Below are 17,186 nucleotides of genomic sequence, written 5' to 3' on the forward strand. Positions count from 1 at the left end.
ACACAGGGCTCAGACAGTGAAAGGGAAAGGAGAGTGCCTGAGCCATCACCAACGATCTCCAGTCGAGCTGGTCCACATGGTATGGAAATTGTTGCTGCATAGATTACTAAGTTACATATGAATAAGAACAACAAATGACAAAAACGGACATTTTGCTGTAAGGTGTATTTAAGAGACATTGCTTAGACTTCTTCAAATAAATATAAATATTCATGTTTGCTTAAATATGAATAATTGGGGAAACTTGTAAGTGTGAAAGTGTGATGAGATGGGGACAGAGTTTTAATATTTTGTGTACAATGTATTTTAGATCTATTGCTAAGGTTAAATTCCAAAATTACACAAATAAACCTAAAAATACTCTCCAGGCTAAAATGTTAGTGTGTGCTAACACAGTCTGATAGTTATAACTAATCAATGACAGTTCCAAATTGATTATGTTTTTACTAGTTGTTATATTGTATTATTAGTTCAGATGTAATACAGTTTGAATCTTTCCTCCCCTCCATCTTCTAGACGTATCCAAGTCCAGGTGTGAGGTGCCAGTGCAGCCAATGCGAGAGAGTTTCCCTAAGACCCTCCAGGGAGGAGCCAGGAGAAGCTTCCGCAGCGACTGGTACAAATCTCATCCCTGGTTAGAATACTCGCAATCCAAAGATGCAGCTTACTGTTTTGCTTGTAGGCATTTTTCCCTCCCCGATGCTCCAAGGACTGTTTTCACCTCATTCGAGGGTTATCGTAACTGGAAAAAGGCTACAATGAAAGACAGTGGTTTCTGTTCTCATGCCAGATCTGAAGGCCATGTAAATGCAATGTTTGCATGGACAGAGAACAAGAAAATTATGGATAAAAATACCTCAATGTTTGGACTAATGGATGAGTAAAAAAAGAAGCAGGTGGCTGAAAATCAATACTACATTAAAACATTAGCTGAAATTTTAGTTCTAACAGCCACAGAAAACATAGCACAGGGAGTATCTCGACTCAGAAAAAAGGGTGTTTTTCTGTCTGTGTTAGACTTGCTGGGTAACCATAACCCCATCATTAAAAAAAGACTTGAACAACAAGTTAAAAATGCAAAATACACCAGTAAAACAATACAGAATGAAATACTTGAGTGCTTGGCTGCAATGGTCAAAGAGGAAATCATCCAGGAAGTTAAAACGAGCAAGCAGTTTTCAGTTATTGTTGATGAAACTAAAGATGTTAAGAAAAAAGAGCAAATATAATTTGTTCTGAGATATTTTTACAACGGTGTGGTTCATGAGAGCTTTCTGGAGTTTGAAGTGGCAGAACACCTGGATGCTGCCAGCTTAAGTGACAAGATTATATGCTTCCTTGAGAAGCATGGGCTGGAGTACAAGAAAAACTTTGTAGGCCAGGGCTATGATGGCGCGGCAGTGATGCGCGGGGCACATGCAGGTGTTCAAGCAAAAATAAAAGAAGTAGCCAAACATGCCTTCTATGTTCACTGTAGTGCACACTGCTTGAACTTAGTTATAGTAGACGCTGTAAAAAGTGTGGCAGATGCAGGAAACTTCTTCTCATTATTGGAACGACAGCGGGAGATGTTTGATGGTGCACCAAGGGAACTCCAACAGCTAAGTGATACACGTTGGGCCTGTAGGCACATAGCATGTCGCAATGTTATGGACAGGTTGCCTGCAATAGTACAGGTGCTTGAAGAGATCGCATCTGAGAACCATCCACAAAGAGCTGTTGAAGCAAGAGGGATATTGGCTCAAATTGATCTGAATTTTGCTGGATCTCTTGTTCTGTTCAAAAAGGTCCTGAGTGACTCCAAATTTTTATCAGACATGCTCCAGTCTAAAACAGTGGACTATGCCAAGGCTGTTGAACTTATTGAAGCACTTAAAGAGACACTGGTCCAGTACCGTAGTCAAACCTCTTTTGAGGAAATGTGGAGTAAAACACTAGATTTATGTCAGCGAAGTAACATTGATACAACTCAGCGAAAACCAAAGAGGCCAAGACAGACAACAAAGGTGCTTCAGGATACTGTCATCCACTCCACCTTGGGACAGCATGTAGTTCCAGATAGCAAACACACCTTTTGTGTCTCTGTGTACTATCCAGTTCTGGATAACATGATTGGAGAAATAGGAAGAAGATTTTCTTACACAAATTGTAAAATTATGCAGGGTGTCCAGGCACTAAATCCGTCAAGTCCAACTTTTTTGAGGGAGGAGGCTGTTCTGTTATTGGCTGAAGCTTATGATTCAAATATTGAGGATCTCAAACACGAGTTACATCAGACAAAAAGAGTACTAGACAGAAAAAAGGGGGAAAAGGAGAGTCCTACCACTTTAATGGAGTTCACTCAGTTTTTGGACCCATACCAGGATGTTTTTTATGAGTTGTTCAGGTTGTGTAAAATAGCAGTTGTTTTACCTGTGAGCAGTGCATCCTGTGAACGAAGTTTTTCATCTCTCAGGCTCATAAAGACTTATTTGCGGTCTACTATGACAGAAAAGAGACTATCAAGTTTGGCTGTACTCAGCATTGAATCAAAACGCACAAAAGCATTAGACCTAGATAAATTTGTTAAGCGTTTTGCTGAGCAAAATGGAAATCGCCGCATTCAGCTGTTATAGTGTTGTTGTTATTGTTGTTTTTAATGTCTCTTTCGTATATACAGTATAAATCTGTTCAAGCTACTAAGGGACAAATGGGGAGAATGTGTGTTTCGAGTAAAAAATAAAAGCAATGTCCAGTACCTTGTTTGAGTGCCATGACCCATTTATTTCCACAGTGTATTTATGCTCACCTTAGTACAGCTCAGTCCATAGATCTTCATGGGTACGTTTTTCTTTGGATAGTTTCTTCTTGTACAAATGCTGGCTGCAACGCTGCCACTCTGACCCTTTTGAAGTGTGTACATACTATTTCTCATCAAACTGTGATTAAATTCAGTATAAATACGTCTGCCATATGTTGCCACCCCTCAAAAATTCCTGCCCCCCTCTCGCCACCCCATGAATATTTTTCTAGATCCGCCCCTGCCACTAACTATATTACTAAAGTAATATTAACAAGATAAATAAATAAATTTAAAATAAAAATACAAAACTCCCAATATCCCAAAACCCTAAATCTGATCAATTCCAATTTCAGATATATTAACTAATTTTGAACTAAAACGTTATTGTGACGTAAGTATACTGACAGATATATATATATATATATATATATATATATATATATATATATATATATATATATATATATATATATATATATATATATAACCACAAACTATATTAAAGTAATTAATATTAATAACTAATATTAACTATACAATATTAACTATATATAACTAAATTATAACTAACTATATTAAAATAATATTAACTAGTAATATTAACTATACAATATTCACTATATATATAACCACTAACTATATTAAAGTAATATTAACTAGCAATATTATTATATAATCTTAGCTATATATATAACAACTAATTACATTAAAGTAACATTAACTAGATATAGAACAACATTAAAGTATATTAAATATATAATCTTAACTATATATATATAACCACTAACTATATTAAAGTAATATTAACTAGATAAATAAGTAAAATAAAAATACAAAACTCCCAATATCTCCCAATCTGATCATTTCCAATTTCAGATATATTATCTAATTTTGAACTAAAACGTTATTGTGACATAAGTAATAGTGATATTATTATTAATTAGACAATACTGACAATAACTAGATAAATAAGAAAAATAAAATACAAAACTAATAAGAAACAACCTAAATATACTAATGCTTTAAATTCTAATAATATATAGCTCGGTCTTGCAGACACACTGCAGTACCCTACCTGCGAGTCCAGTATCTCAGTTCCTCTTTGGGTTCAGGAGAGGGTTTTCTTTTGCCTCAGACCCAATCTCACGTAGTCAATGGTCCTTTCAGCTCAGATGTAGGTAGTCTAGGTTTTAATCTTGGAAGCTATGCTAAAATATGCTCATGCATATCACAGTAATAAGTAATAAATTGTTTATAAAGTTGTTGTTAGACTTATTTGTTTTTAAAGGCAGAAAAACTGACAAAAGTACTAGTAACATCAGCGTCTGTGTAGGTTTTACATTCACTACCAGCTTCCCGTGGTCTTTTAAGTCCTGGCTGTCTGTATTTATTAATGTAACCCTTGTGAAGGTAATAAACAGCTTTGGGATACTGACGCACCTGAGCACAGTTTATTTATTTTGAGTTAGAGTGATGACCATCACGTGACAAGCCTTTAGACCAGAAGCCACTAATGAAGCTATTACAACCAACCATAGTGCAGGGCAATTAGCAGTTATTAAAATGTGTCCTCAGTGTCAGTGATACTTGTTTTGCTTGGGTTAAATGGATAAAAAGTGTGTTCATAAAAAGCATGTGTGTCTTTATTAATCATGACTATGTGACAATAGCAATAGCAGCTAAGTTCTGATATTGGTGATTTCATTTGGCAAGCATGCCTGGGTTTTAACAAACCTCCCACAGAGCACCTAGCAGTAACCACAAAAACTAAAGCACAAACCCATACATACAATCTGACACTATGCTTTTACCATGACGTTGCTGACCTTTACCAGCCGAGAAGATCCATGCTGGACCGCCGAAGTTTCCCAGACGAAAACGCAAACATCAGTACAGATTATCTTTATTTGCCCCAGTCTCTGTCTACCCGACTGTTTAGAGGAAAATTAAATATCTATTATTTTGTGTGTGCGATGTTGTACATATGTGGAGCTCAGCTTTTACTGTCACTGTAATTACTTGCACATTAGCTAATTGTTTGTGTAGAGGTTCACCTGTGCCAAGAATGCATTCCATTTAAATGCATTAGTACATATCTACCTACATTAAAAACAATTAATCATGCTGTAGTAAATAGTGGATATTAAAACATCCACATACCTGTGTATTTAAGAAAGAGTGAATAAAAAATGCATACTTTGGAAAAATTAGAGAACCTCTGACATGATCAAGACATTTTTAAAGAATATTAGTTTTTATTCCAAATATATGTTTTCATTCTCTATATTTCTAGTTTCAATGTATATATATCAAGTTTAATTTTATATATATATATCAAGTTTAATTTTATACATATCAAGTTTAATTTTATATATATCAAGTTTAATTTTATATATATCAAGTTTCATTTTATATATATCGAGTTTCATTTTATACATATCAAGTTTAATTATATATATATCAGGTTTCATTTTATATATATCAAGTTTCATGTTATATATTGAGTTTCTTTAAATATATATATATATATATATATATATATATATATATTTAAAGAAGTTTTATTTTATATATATCAGTTTTCATTTTATATATATTGAGTTTCTTTAAATATATATATATATATATATATATATAAATAAATATATATATATATATATATATATATATATATATATATATTTAAAGAAGTTTCATTTTATATATATCAGTTTTCATTTTATATATATTGAGTTTTTTAAATATATATATATATATATATATATATATATATATATATATATATATATATATATATATATATATTTAAAGAAGTTTCATTTTATATATATCAGTTTTCATTTTATATATATCAAGTTTCATTTTTATATCGAGTTTCTATATGTATATATATGTTTTCATTTTATATATATCGAGTTTCATTCCATATTTATAATTTTTGTCTCGCTTGGTCCTTACAACCTAAGCCCCGCCCCCAGTCTGACTTCAGTCTGACTTCCGCCGTGATCAGTTAATAAAGACAGTCGTACAGAGGACCGTGTAACGCAGTCATGGCTGGTCGCAACAGGGTCACTCACTTACTGAAGCAGCTTTCTGTTGTAACGTAAGTCAAGTCTGTGCACAATAGCGCACTTAAGCTGTTTTTAGATGTAGTTACAATTTCATAAGTGCAGCCTTGTACTGTAATTACTGCTGAAATGCCCGACATTCATGCCTGTCGCAGGACTGTGTAACAGAGTTGTTAATGTTTTCCATACTGCAGTCACATGTCGTTCCAATAGCTTACACACGCACACACACACGCACACACACACACACACACACACACTCACTATGTTCTAAACTTTACTGCTGTCACTTAAAACACTTAAATCAAAGCAGTGACACCAAATTCAGCTGTGAAATGATCACTTTTCATATGCAAATTAGAAGTGATTATAGATTTGTTACCAGATAATAAGTTTAAAATTGCTCAATTATACCCCGTGTCTGCGTGGGTTTCCTCCGGGAGCTCCGGTTTCCTCCCACAGTCCAAAAACATGCAGTCAGGTTAATTGGAGACACTGAATTGCCCTATAAGTGAATGTGTGTGTGTGTGTGTGTGTGTGTGTGTCTGCTCTGCGATGGACTGGCGTCCAGTCCAGGGTGTTACTGTGTGCCTTGCGCCCATTGAAAAGCTGGGATAGGCTCCAGCACCCCCCGCCCCCCTCCCGCGACCCTAATTGGATAAAAGGATAAGAAAATGAATGAATGAATGTAAATAAATTCTGTTATGCCCACATGTTTTAAACCTCACGTTCTGTTTGAAGGTCCTAGAGACCTCTGAGCCGATTCCAGCTTTCAGTGAGTCCTGGATAGAGTGTCAGTCCATTACAGGGATAATGAGGCTGCATTAAAACAGTTTTTGAAAGAAGAATGGGCTGAGTTTACGCCATAGCAATGTGAAAGACTGATTGGCAGTTATCAAAAGTCTTTGGTTGTATTTGTTTTTACTAAAGGTGGGACGACCAGTTATAAAGATCAGAAAGGCATTTTTTTTTATCAAACGGTGCTAGTTGGTCTTGGATAATTCTTCGTTTGATAAATGGTCCAGTAAATGATCATTTAGAAATTGTATTTTGTTTTTAATTGGGTTGTTATCGGAAGAGCACCAACTGGAACATGCTGTGGGTGACTAGGGCACAGCTGGATGATACTGGTATCTTGGGGGAGTACTTATTACCCTAAAGCTTTTGTTACACATTTTTATAAAATTCCTGTGTAGAAACAGTTTAATTTACAGTGACTTTAGAAATAAGCTGTCTATAGAAACTAACTATCTACAGTATATAGCTGACAGCAGTCAGAATCGACTTGACAGCACATAATAATAATAATAATAATAACAATAAATGACTACATAGTAGTAGTAACATCATCAGTATCATTAGTGTCAGCAAAGATGTTAATCAAGCAAAATACACTTAAGTGTCACATGCAAAAAACAAGGACAACACAACAAATAACAGCAAATTAACAGATGCTTTTTAGGCTGCAAGCTATACATTTGCATTGTAAAAGCCATATGACAAATACAATGTTGCTATGTATTTATATTTGTTAGTTTATCTTTAAATAACACCTGTATACTTATAGACATTTGTATATTTTTAAATAATGTAATATATTTATAATATAATATTTATAGATAACCATTAAAAATGATGTTTTCTGTCTTTTTAATCTCTCACATGTACTCTTACGTGACACTATTAAAGATGCAGATGTCCTGCTCATTCCTCCATGCTTCATGCTAACATCTGTCAAGGTACGTGTGTGATGTGTGAGATCGTACATGCAGTATAGATGAATTAGTAAATAATTCTAGTGAATTATGGTATCAAGATTGAAATAATGAAACTATTTTTTTTTTTTTTTTGTGGATAGGTGAAGGTCAAACCAGTGTTGGAAAATACGACTATGCCTTCGAGGTTGGTATCGGTGGCAGTGCTATTTAAAAATTATGCTATGGTTAAATGCTACTTAATGAAAAATTAAGTATTTATTGTTTTTATCAGACGTGTTGACCAAAAAGTATTTTTCTTGTCTGTTCTTATAGCATTAGTTCAAGCTTTGAGGATAATCCCAGTGCTTTGTGCACATGTTAGATGTTTTTCTTGTTTAGTAGTGGACTGTCATTTACATTTACATTTTTAGCCACTTACAGTACTGCTCCCTTGAATACTGTCACAGTAGGCCCAACAGTGGCAACCTGGCAGTGGTGGGGCTTGAACCAGCGACCTTTGGATTACTAGTCCAATACCTTAACCACTAGGCTACAACTGCCCCTGTCCTCTTAAAGGTTAATGCTGCCTGCATTTCTTTAGATGTACCTCTAGGATCTTTTTCAAGATTAGTTGTCGCAGATCCCTTGGAAAGGTTTTTGCAGGCTGGTTATTCTGGGTAGATTCACAACCACTGCTAATGGGATCAGATGCTTTGGAGTGATGAACCAAAATTAAACCTTTTCTGTACAACATGGGTCCTGTTGGATGGTTTTACTGGCATAATGTTACAGTGGAAACATTGGAATAACAATCATAATAGGAAAAAAACTACAATGATGAGAGTTTAGAACAGAGATTATAGTGATGCCATATGATGTGTTACAGATGGCTTGCTCTAATGTCAGATATGGAAAGGGAGTGACCAGAGAAATCGGCATGGTAACTGTTTTACCTGATTATTATTTATTCACGCAATATGCGCATTCAATATACCTCACTTTGGATACCTTATCACATTAATGAAAGTCTGAAGTCTGTGTAAATGACGGAATTGTCTTTTATTGTTTTGTCTGTCAGGACCTGCAGAATTTTGGTGCACAGAATGTGTGCTTGATGACGGATAAGAACTTGTCCAAGTTGCCCCCCGTGGCAGCAGTGCTGGATTCTCTGGCAAAACACAATGTTAAGTATGAATGCTATGACAGCGTTAGGGTGGAACCTACAGACAGCAGGTGGGTTGTGATGTAATTATGAATATTTTGTTTCCTTTTTTTAGCAACATATTTACTACATAAGGTTTAACTAGCAACTAACTTAGTACATCATCAGTGTTTCAGTGTTATAAAAAGACGGGATGATAAGTTGGATAAGGAGTTTTAGAATTATCATATATTTTTTATTAAACTGTTACTATTTTTCATTTTGAGAATTAAATCTTGAAATTAAAATTTGATTAAAATGCTCACATGTTTACAGTGTGCTATAAATTATACACCGATCAGCCATAACATTAAAACCTCCTCCTTGTTTCTACACTCACTGTCCATTTTATCAGCTCCACTTACCATATAGAAGCACTTTGTAGTTCTACAATTACTGACTGTAGTCCATCTGTTTTTCTACATACTGTTTTAGTCTGCTTTCACCCTGTTCTTCAATGGTCAGGACCCCCACAGGACCACTACAGAGCAGGTATTATTTAGGTGGTGGATCATTCTTAGCACTGCAGTGACACTGACATGGTGGTGGTGTGTTAGTGTGTGTTGTGCTGGTATGAGTGGATCAGACACAGCAGTGCTGCTGGAGTTTTTAAATACTGTGTCCACTCACTGTCCACTCTATTAGACACTCCCACCTAGTTGGTCCACCCTGTAGATGTAAAGTCAGAGACGATCGCTCATCTATTGCTGCTGTTTGAGTTGGTCATCTTTGAGATCTTCATCCGTGGTCACGGGGCACTGTTGGCTGGATATATTTTTGGTTGGTGGACTATTCTCAGTCCAGCAGTGACAGTGAGGTGTTTAGAAACTCCAGCAGCGCTGCTGTGTCTGATCCACTCACACCAGCACAACACACACTAACACACCACCACCATGTCAGTGTCAGTGCAGTGCTGAGAATGATCCACCACCCAAATAATACCTGCTCTGTGAAGTCCTTTGGGGGTCCTGACCATTGAAGAACAGCATGAAAGGGGGCTAACGAAGCATGCAAAGAAACAGATGGACTACAGTCAGTAATTGTAGAACTACAAAGTGCTTCTTTATGGTAAGTGGAGCTGATAAAATAAACAGTGAGTGTAGAAACAAGGAGGTGGTTTTCACGTTATGGCTGATCAGTGTATTTAAAAGCATAAACTTGACTGTCTATTTATTTCACTGCAGTTGGAAATTACATATGTGTAAATTATTTATAAGATTAGATGAACCTGGTTTAAGCTGAGAGAGATGTGCATTTTAGGAGCATACATTATCCAGCGGTTGTTTTATTTTTAGTTTTAAGGCAGCAATTGATTTTGCGAAGAAAGGACATTTCGATGCTTATGTAGCTGTGGGCGGGGGCTCTGTGATTGACACGTGTAAAGCAGCCAATCTCTATGCATCTCACCCGGAGGCCGAGTTTCTGGATTTTGTCAATGCCCCAATTGGAAAAGGAAAGCCGGTTACTGGATCGCTGAAGCCACTTATTGCTGGTACTTGCACCCACACACACTTGGTATTAAATGATTTTTAAACTTGACCCCAAACTTCAGTTCTTAAGAGGAAAAAATGCATGTTTTTTGGTATTTGAAAAATTGCTGTAAACCTTAAACATTTAAATACCTTAGTTTTGGTCAATATTGCATTTAGTCACCCATTAAAACCACAAATGCTATTTTAAACTAATCACTGCCAGGTTATTTGTGCCAGCTTGTAGCCAGAGAGGTTAACAGCATAATTTTTGGAAGACTGAACAAGTAAAAAAGACGTTAATTAAACCTAGAGTAAAAGTGTCAATTACTTAAAGAGCTTTTAAAAAGAGCAATACTACAGATCAGATAACATTATATGTTAGCACACAAAGTCCACAAGTATCCCAGTAAAGTGTTGGACCACCAGAAGATGCCAGAATAACTGTGTATTTGAGGTAAACGTATTTTTGTACAACTGTACTGGAGGGTTGGAGCAAATGATATTCCATATACGTTCAAGTAGTGACTGTAAGACGTTTAAAAAATGAGGATCTGAATTCAAAGGTTTACGAGTGACTGTAAAAAGCTCACCAAACCTGACACAATATATATCATCTAATTATATATCTGCTTTATATGCTTAATTGTACTATTTTAAATTAAGCTCTGTGTTTGTTTCAGTTCCCACTACAGCAGGTACAGGGAGTGAGACCACAGGTGTGGCAATTTTTGACTTCGAGGACCTAAAAGCCAAAACAGGTGTGTGAAAATGTATTTCAATACATCAGCACACCATCTGGCTGGGCTGGGCTGGGCGGCTATATGAACAACGATTGGCTTGTTGTTCATTCAGGCAGAGAAGAGCCTCATAACTGATGCAATTACGACTTCTGGTGGATTGATGGCGTCTGCACAGAGTTGAGGAATAATGCTTTGATCAGGGCGTGGCTCTCCGTACACAAGCTGATCCGCATATAAACTCGCCTCGTGCAGGTGAAAAGATGCAGTCAGCTACTGCACACGTGTGTCAGTTCGCTCTCCTCAGTGGGGCGGGGGTCAGCACCAGTAGAGAGGAAGCATAATGCAATTGGGTAAAAATTTGACACGCTAAAAATAAAAGGAGAAAATGCATTATTTATTGTTATTTTTATTTCCCAGGCATAGCGAGCCGATCACTGAAACCTGCTTTGGCATTGGTGGATCCACTACACACACTGCACATGCCAGCCAGAGTGGCTGCCAACAGCGGCTTTGATGTGCTCTGGTAATGTTTATGTCCACTGTGTGTTTTTCTTCTGTGTTCTTTGTTCTGTGTCCTTTTTAACAGCAAAATGCCAGAGGCCAACTTTTGTGTAATTATGCTGGATCCGCACTGCAAAACGAATGGTTTCTTAACCGGCATTTAAGCCGCTCAGGCGGCGCAGCGGTAAAATACGCTAGCACACCAGAGCTGGGTTTTCGAATACATCGTATCGAAGCTCAGCTCTGCCATCCGGCTGGGCTGGGCGGCTGCGTGAACAACGATTGGCTGTTGTTCATAGGGTTAGGGGCAAGCCGGATCATGGGTCCTCATAACTGCTGCAAGTACGACCCCTGCTGGCTGATTGATGGCTCCTGCACAGGGCTGAGGAATAGTGCTGATCAGGGTGTGGCTCTCCGTGCACAGTGTTGATCGATATATATGAACTCGACTCGTGCGGGTGAAAAATGCAGTCTGTCCTGCGCATGTGTTGGAGGGGGTGTGTGTCAGTTGAAAAGCATCAACGACTGAATCTGAATCATTCTTATTGCCCATCTTAGTGCACCTTTGAGGTAGCCAAATCAATTTTTGTCAATTCTCAAAAATGTAATTCTCAATAATCGTAAAAACGATTATTATGACATCACAAGAAAGCTCCCGTATGCTAATTGCCTATTGATTTTCCTGTCCCTGAACAAAACATAGTTTTACATTTAAGTTTGATTGCAGTTGTCATTTCTCAACTGCTACAATCTCCTTTTAACTCTCATTTTCTTTTCCTCTGACTCTCTTCTGATAGTCATGCATTGGAATCCTTTACTGCGTTGCCATACAACATGAGGAGTCCATGTCCCACCAACCCCATCAACCGTCCCGCCTACCAGGGCAGCAACCCAATCAGTGATGTCTGGGCAAAACATTCACTCCGGATGGTGGCCAAGTATTTAAAACGGTACAGCAGGAATATTAATGCCATTATTTTACTGACGTCCATTTATCAAAACGCACTGCATTGCAATGTGTAATATTAATATTTTAACAGCTTTTTATTCAACACACATTACATAAGATACAACAAGTTACACTTGTTTTGCCGTATATTTTTTTCATATTCATTTAGAATGTTTTGTACCTTAGTTCTTTCACCCTGGAGCATATTAAGCCCAATAAAGTCATATTTTCTAAATATTTTTGTTCGTTTTTTTCAGAGCGGTGAATAACCGTGATGACATCGAGGCTCGCTCCAACATGCACCTGGCAAGTGTGTTTGCTGGAATCGGCTTTGGAAATGCAGGAGTTCATTTATGGTAACTCTCCTCGCATACATACGTAATCTAGCTGTTAACAAGAGAGGCTCATGTGGAACCCAATCACACTTACGATACACTTACAATATTTTAACAGATCCTTTATGAAGTTAAGTTAAACCGACTGACTAGAACACAAAAAGTAAAAGAGTGTCTTTTTGTCTTTTCTTTTTTTATTGTAGTCATGGAATGTCATATCCTATTTCTGGGAACATCAGAACGCATAAAGCCAAAGGTTACAACGTGGACCATTCTTTAGTGGTGAGCATAGTCCGAACACATGTGAATTAAAGTAGAATTAAATGCTGTGTTACTCTAGCCTACCAGAGTAGAAATCTTAGACTCACACCTATACAGAACATTTGGCTTATCCAAGGGTGGGAGTGCCAGAGGGGAATTCCTTATGATTGCTGCAATTACGACCTCTGTTGGCTGATCGATGGTGCCTGCACAGAGACGGGGGACAACGGAGATCAGTGTGTGACTCTCCGTGCATGATACAGATCTCTATATGAACCTGTGGTCAGCTACTGCAAGTGTTCTTGGTCAGGAATGGAAGTCAGCAGTAGTAGACGAAGCGAAATGCAATCTGGTAATTGGATATGACTAGATTTGAAGGAAAATGGGAAAGAAAATGCATATATGTCTTTTAGTCAGTGCTACCACCACCATGCTTCTACAAACATTGTGCTTACATTATATAAAATTATATAAAGTTACGTAAATATGTTCTCTTATTTTTTTTTGCTTTTGTTAAGCCTCACGGTCTCTCTGTGGTCCTCACATCACCTGCTGTGTTTGCCTTCACGGCCTCGATGTGCCCAGAGCGCCACCTAGAGGCAGCAGAGATACTAGGTAAGACAAACGCATTAATGTTACAAATAGATAAAGCAGGTCTGGACAGTTCTGGCCAAATACAGTAGTCGTTTTCATAGTTACACATAACTGTGTGTCGTGATCAGGCGCTGATGTGAGCAAAGTCAAGACAAAAGATGCCGGATCTTTATTGTCGGACACACTAAGGGACTATTTGTACGACCTAGAAGTGGAAGACGGCTTGTCTGCGCTTGGCTATAGTGAAGAGGACATTCCCAGCTTGGTGAAGGGAACTATTCCTCAGGTTTGTACTCATTAGCAACCTTTCAGCTTTTATAATTATTATATGACTGTGTTCTGCAGTGCACTGTGTTTGTGTTGGTATTTATACCTGTATTATGGCTTTTGTTTGTAGGAGAGGGTGACAAAACTGTCCCCCAGGTCTCACACTGAAGAGGACCTTACTCATCTGTTTTCAGCATCTATGAAACTGTATTAAACACTAACTATACAATCCATTACTTTATAAATGCTGTTTCTGACAAAAGTAATATTAGATATTATCTACAGTATATCATGAAAATAAACCCATATAATAAATGATTATTAATGTGTATTTTAGACTAGGATAATTTATTTTATCAGCCTTTAGTGAGTAAGCTTGTGTAACCCAATGGTAACAGGCAGAGCCTAGGGGTTTGAACCTAATATACATGAACCTAACCATCCATGGGGGCACATATAGGTTACACCTTAGTACTGGTCCCAAGCTCTTTGCGGATAAATGATCTGTCATGGTAAGCCCTAACAGGAACGACCAAAAGGAATCATCTACCAGCCTGTAGTGAGTTTTTAACCTTAACAGTATTGGTATCTATCTATGTATTTAAAATAAAATATATTAATCTGATCAGACCTAATGAATAAATCTTTTGAAGCTTTAGTACTGTGTTTTTTACCTGCCAGAGGTGGAGAGTTAGATGCTGCACAGTCCATTGTGTCTTAGCTGTCGATTGGTAACCCAAGGGGGTTTGGGTTTTGTGAAAATTTCTGAATCTGGTCTGGTGACTTCTTTCTGCTCATATAAAGAGGGTTAGTTTGAGTGCAATTATTATATAGATTGTAGAATATCAAGCTACTAAATAAATTAGAAGCATTCTTATTTCTATTACAACTAGGGACTTTGATTCATTTTTTGTTGAATACTGAAAACCGAGGGGAAAGTTCAAGATATCTACATTTATTTATGTAAAACATTGCTAAATTTCAAGATATAATTAATAAAAAAATAATGAATAACCCGTATATAGACTAGATTTAATTCTCCTTATATGAAAATGCACCAATATACTGTATATATATATTTGTTTATGCATTTTCTCCCCTTTTAGCGCGTCCAATTGCCCGATTGCGTCATGCTTCCTCTCCACCAATGCCGATCCCTGCTATGATTGAGGAGAACGAAGTTAACCCACGCCCCCTCCGGCACGTGGGCAGCATGCCGTATGCATCTTATCACCTACACATTGACGAGTGCAGTGCAGCTCACCACTGTGTATGGACAGACACACCCTGAGAGCACTCTTTTCTCATCTCTGTGCAGGCGACGTAATTGCACCAGTCATGGGAGAGAGACCCCATCCGGCTTAGTCCCGCCCATATCTTAACAACAGGCCAATCGTTGTTCATGTGGCGGCTCAGCCTTAGCCCGCAGGCAGAGCTGGGATTCGATACGATGTATTCGAGATCCCAGCTCTGGTTCCAGCGTGTGTTCCAGCTTGTGTTTAAAAATTTTATTTTTTATTTTTGTGGGGGTAGTGAGCAATAATAAGGGTCTGCCTAATATGCCCATTGGTGCATCTTCCATCAATCTTCTTTCTATCCTTTATAAAATGATTGAGACTAACAGAATTTACATCCCTCAAGGTTTAAATAATTTAACAAGATTTAAACATGTTCAGAAGATAAATGTTAATTATGTAGTAAATACAAACTGCATACGTATCTGTAACTTCCATCTTTTTGGCACTGACCTGTCGTTGCTATGGTGATGTAACCCGCTTCCCAATCCACCAATCAGCTGTTTGATTGTGCCTATTAAGAAACAGCCAATCAGAACTCAGGAGGCGGGACTTGTTAAACGTTCTAAAAGCTTATAAGGCTTAATTGCAGCGTTCGATTCGGTTCTCCCCGGTGGCTCAGTTGGATAAGTCGCATCGCTTGAAGCAGAGAAGGCGCAATGCGTCCTGGGTTCGAATCCCGGCGCGCACCAAAGGTTCCGGGGACATCTGTGCTTGAGTAGCCGATATTAGTCCCTCCCTAACGGGGAGAAGCTGCAGAGTTAATAGTGGAAATCTCGACGGTGGCCGGAGGTGCTGACCTGAGCTTCATGTTCACCGCACCGACTGATTCACCGCTGAGAACCTTTTATATTCATCATGATCTTATATTTATATTTAACTTCTCTATGTTAACAGTCTCTAGTTCAGGAGGCAGTTTTATTCACTCCTGATTGGCTGATGTAGAAAATAAAGTAAATTGTTTTGGGCTCCGTCTGCAGGAAAGCACAAGTTTACTAGGCTGTGTATAATACACCCCAGATACCCAAAATAAATAACAAATATTTTTAGGCCAACTTATATATATATATATATATATATATATATATATATATATATATATATACACCAATCAGCCATAACATTAAAACCACCTGTTTGTTTCTACACTCACTGTTCATTTTATCAGCTCCACTTACCATATAAAAGCACTGTAGTTCTACAATTACTGACTGTAGTCCATCTGTTTCTCTGCATGCTTTGTTAGCCCCCTTTTACCCTGTTCTTCAAGGACAGGACCCCCACAGAACAGGTATTATTTAGGTGTTGGATCATACACAGTACTGCAGTGACACTGACCTGGTGCTGGTGTGTTAGTGTGTGTTGTGCTGGTGTGAGTGGAGTTTTTAAACACCGTGTCCACTCACTGTCCACTCTATTAGACACTCCTACCTAGTCGGTCCACCTTGTAGATGTAAAGTCAGAGACGATCGCTCATCTATTGCTGCTGTTTGAGTTGGTCATCTTCTAGACCTTCATCAGTGGTCACAGGACGCTGCCCACATGGATATTTTTGGTTGGTGGACTATTCTCAGTCCAGCGGTGAGAGTGAGGTATTTACAAACTCCAGCAGCGCTGCTGTGTCTGATCCACTCATACCAGCATAGGTAGGAGTGTCTAATAGAGTGGACAGTGAGTGGACACAGTGTTTAAAAACTCCACTCATACCAGCACAAAACACACCAGCACCATGTCAGTGTCACTGCAGTGCTGAGAATGATCCACCACCCAGATATTACCTGCTCTGTGGTGGTCCTGTGAGAGTCTTGACCATTGAAGAACAGCATGAAAGGGGGCTAACAAGGCATGCAGAGAAACAGATGGACTACAGTCAGTAATTGTAGAACTACAAAGTGCTTCTATATGGTAAGTGGAGCTGATAAAAAAAAGAGTGTAGAAACAAGGAGGTGGTTTTAATGTTATGGTTGATCGGTATATATACATATACTGTATATATACAGTGTATCACAAAAGTGAGTACACCC

At 37.8% G+C, this 17,186-nt stretch overlaps 1 protein-coding gene, 1 long non-coding RNA gene and 1 other non-coding gene across 3 annotated transcripts; 1 reads left to right on the top strand and 2 right to left on the bottom strand.

Moving 5' to 3' along the window:
• The first annotated feature begins 5,807 nt into the window (after positions 1-5,807).
• Positions 5,808-14,525, top strand: adhfe1 (alcohol dehydrogenase iron containing 1). Its single transcript, XM_062987527.1, has 14 exons — positions 5,808-5,885; positions 7,540-7,589; positions 7,709-7,752; positions 8,434-8,487; positions 8,626-8,780; positions 10,044-10,240; positions 10,901-10,978; positions 11,378-11,483; positions 12,259-12,411; positions 12,668-12,766; positions 12,949-13,027; positions 13,525-13,621; positions 13,729-13,886; positions 13,998-14,525. The coding sequence occupies exons 1-14, from the start codon at positions 5,833-5,835 to the stop codon at positions 14,079-14,081; spliced, it is 1,407 nt and encodes a 468-aa protein (XP_062843597.1). The 5' UTR covers positions 5,808-5,832; the 3' UTR covers positions 14,082-14,525.
• trnat-agu (transfer RNA threonine (anticodon AGU)) lies at positions 8,035-8,108 on the bottom strand. Its single transcript has one exon. It is a non-coding gene; the product is annotated as a tRNA-Thr (tRNA).
• On the bottom strand, positions 12,922-14,658 carry LOC134302804 (uncharacterized). Its single transcript, XR_010007587.1, has 3 exons — positions 14,542-14,658; positions 13,531-13,599; positions 12,922-13,372 (listed from the first exon to the last, which is right to left on the bottom strand). It is a non-coding gene; the product is annotated as an uncharacterized LOC134302804 (long non-coding RNA).
• Positions 14,659-17,186: the final 2,528 nt, after the last annotated feature.

This window comes from Trichomycterus rosablanca, chromosome 25 (assembly GCF_030014385.1).
Source record: "Trichomycterus rosablanca isolate fTriRos1 chromosome 25, fTriRos1.hap1, whole genome shotgun sequence".
Taxonomy (NCBI): Eukaryota; Metazoa; Chordata; class Actinopteri; order Siluriformes; family Trichomycteridae; genus Trichomycterus; species Trichomycterus rosablanca.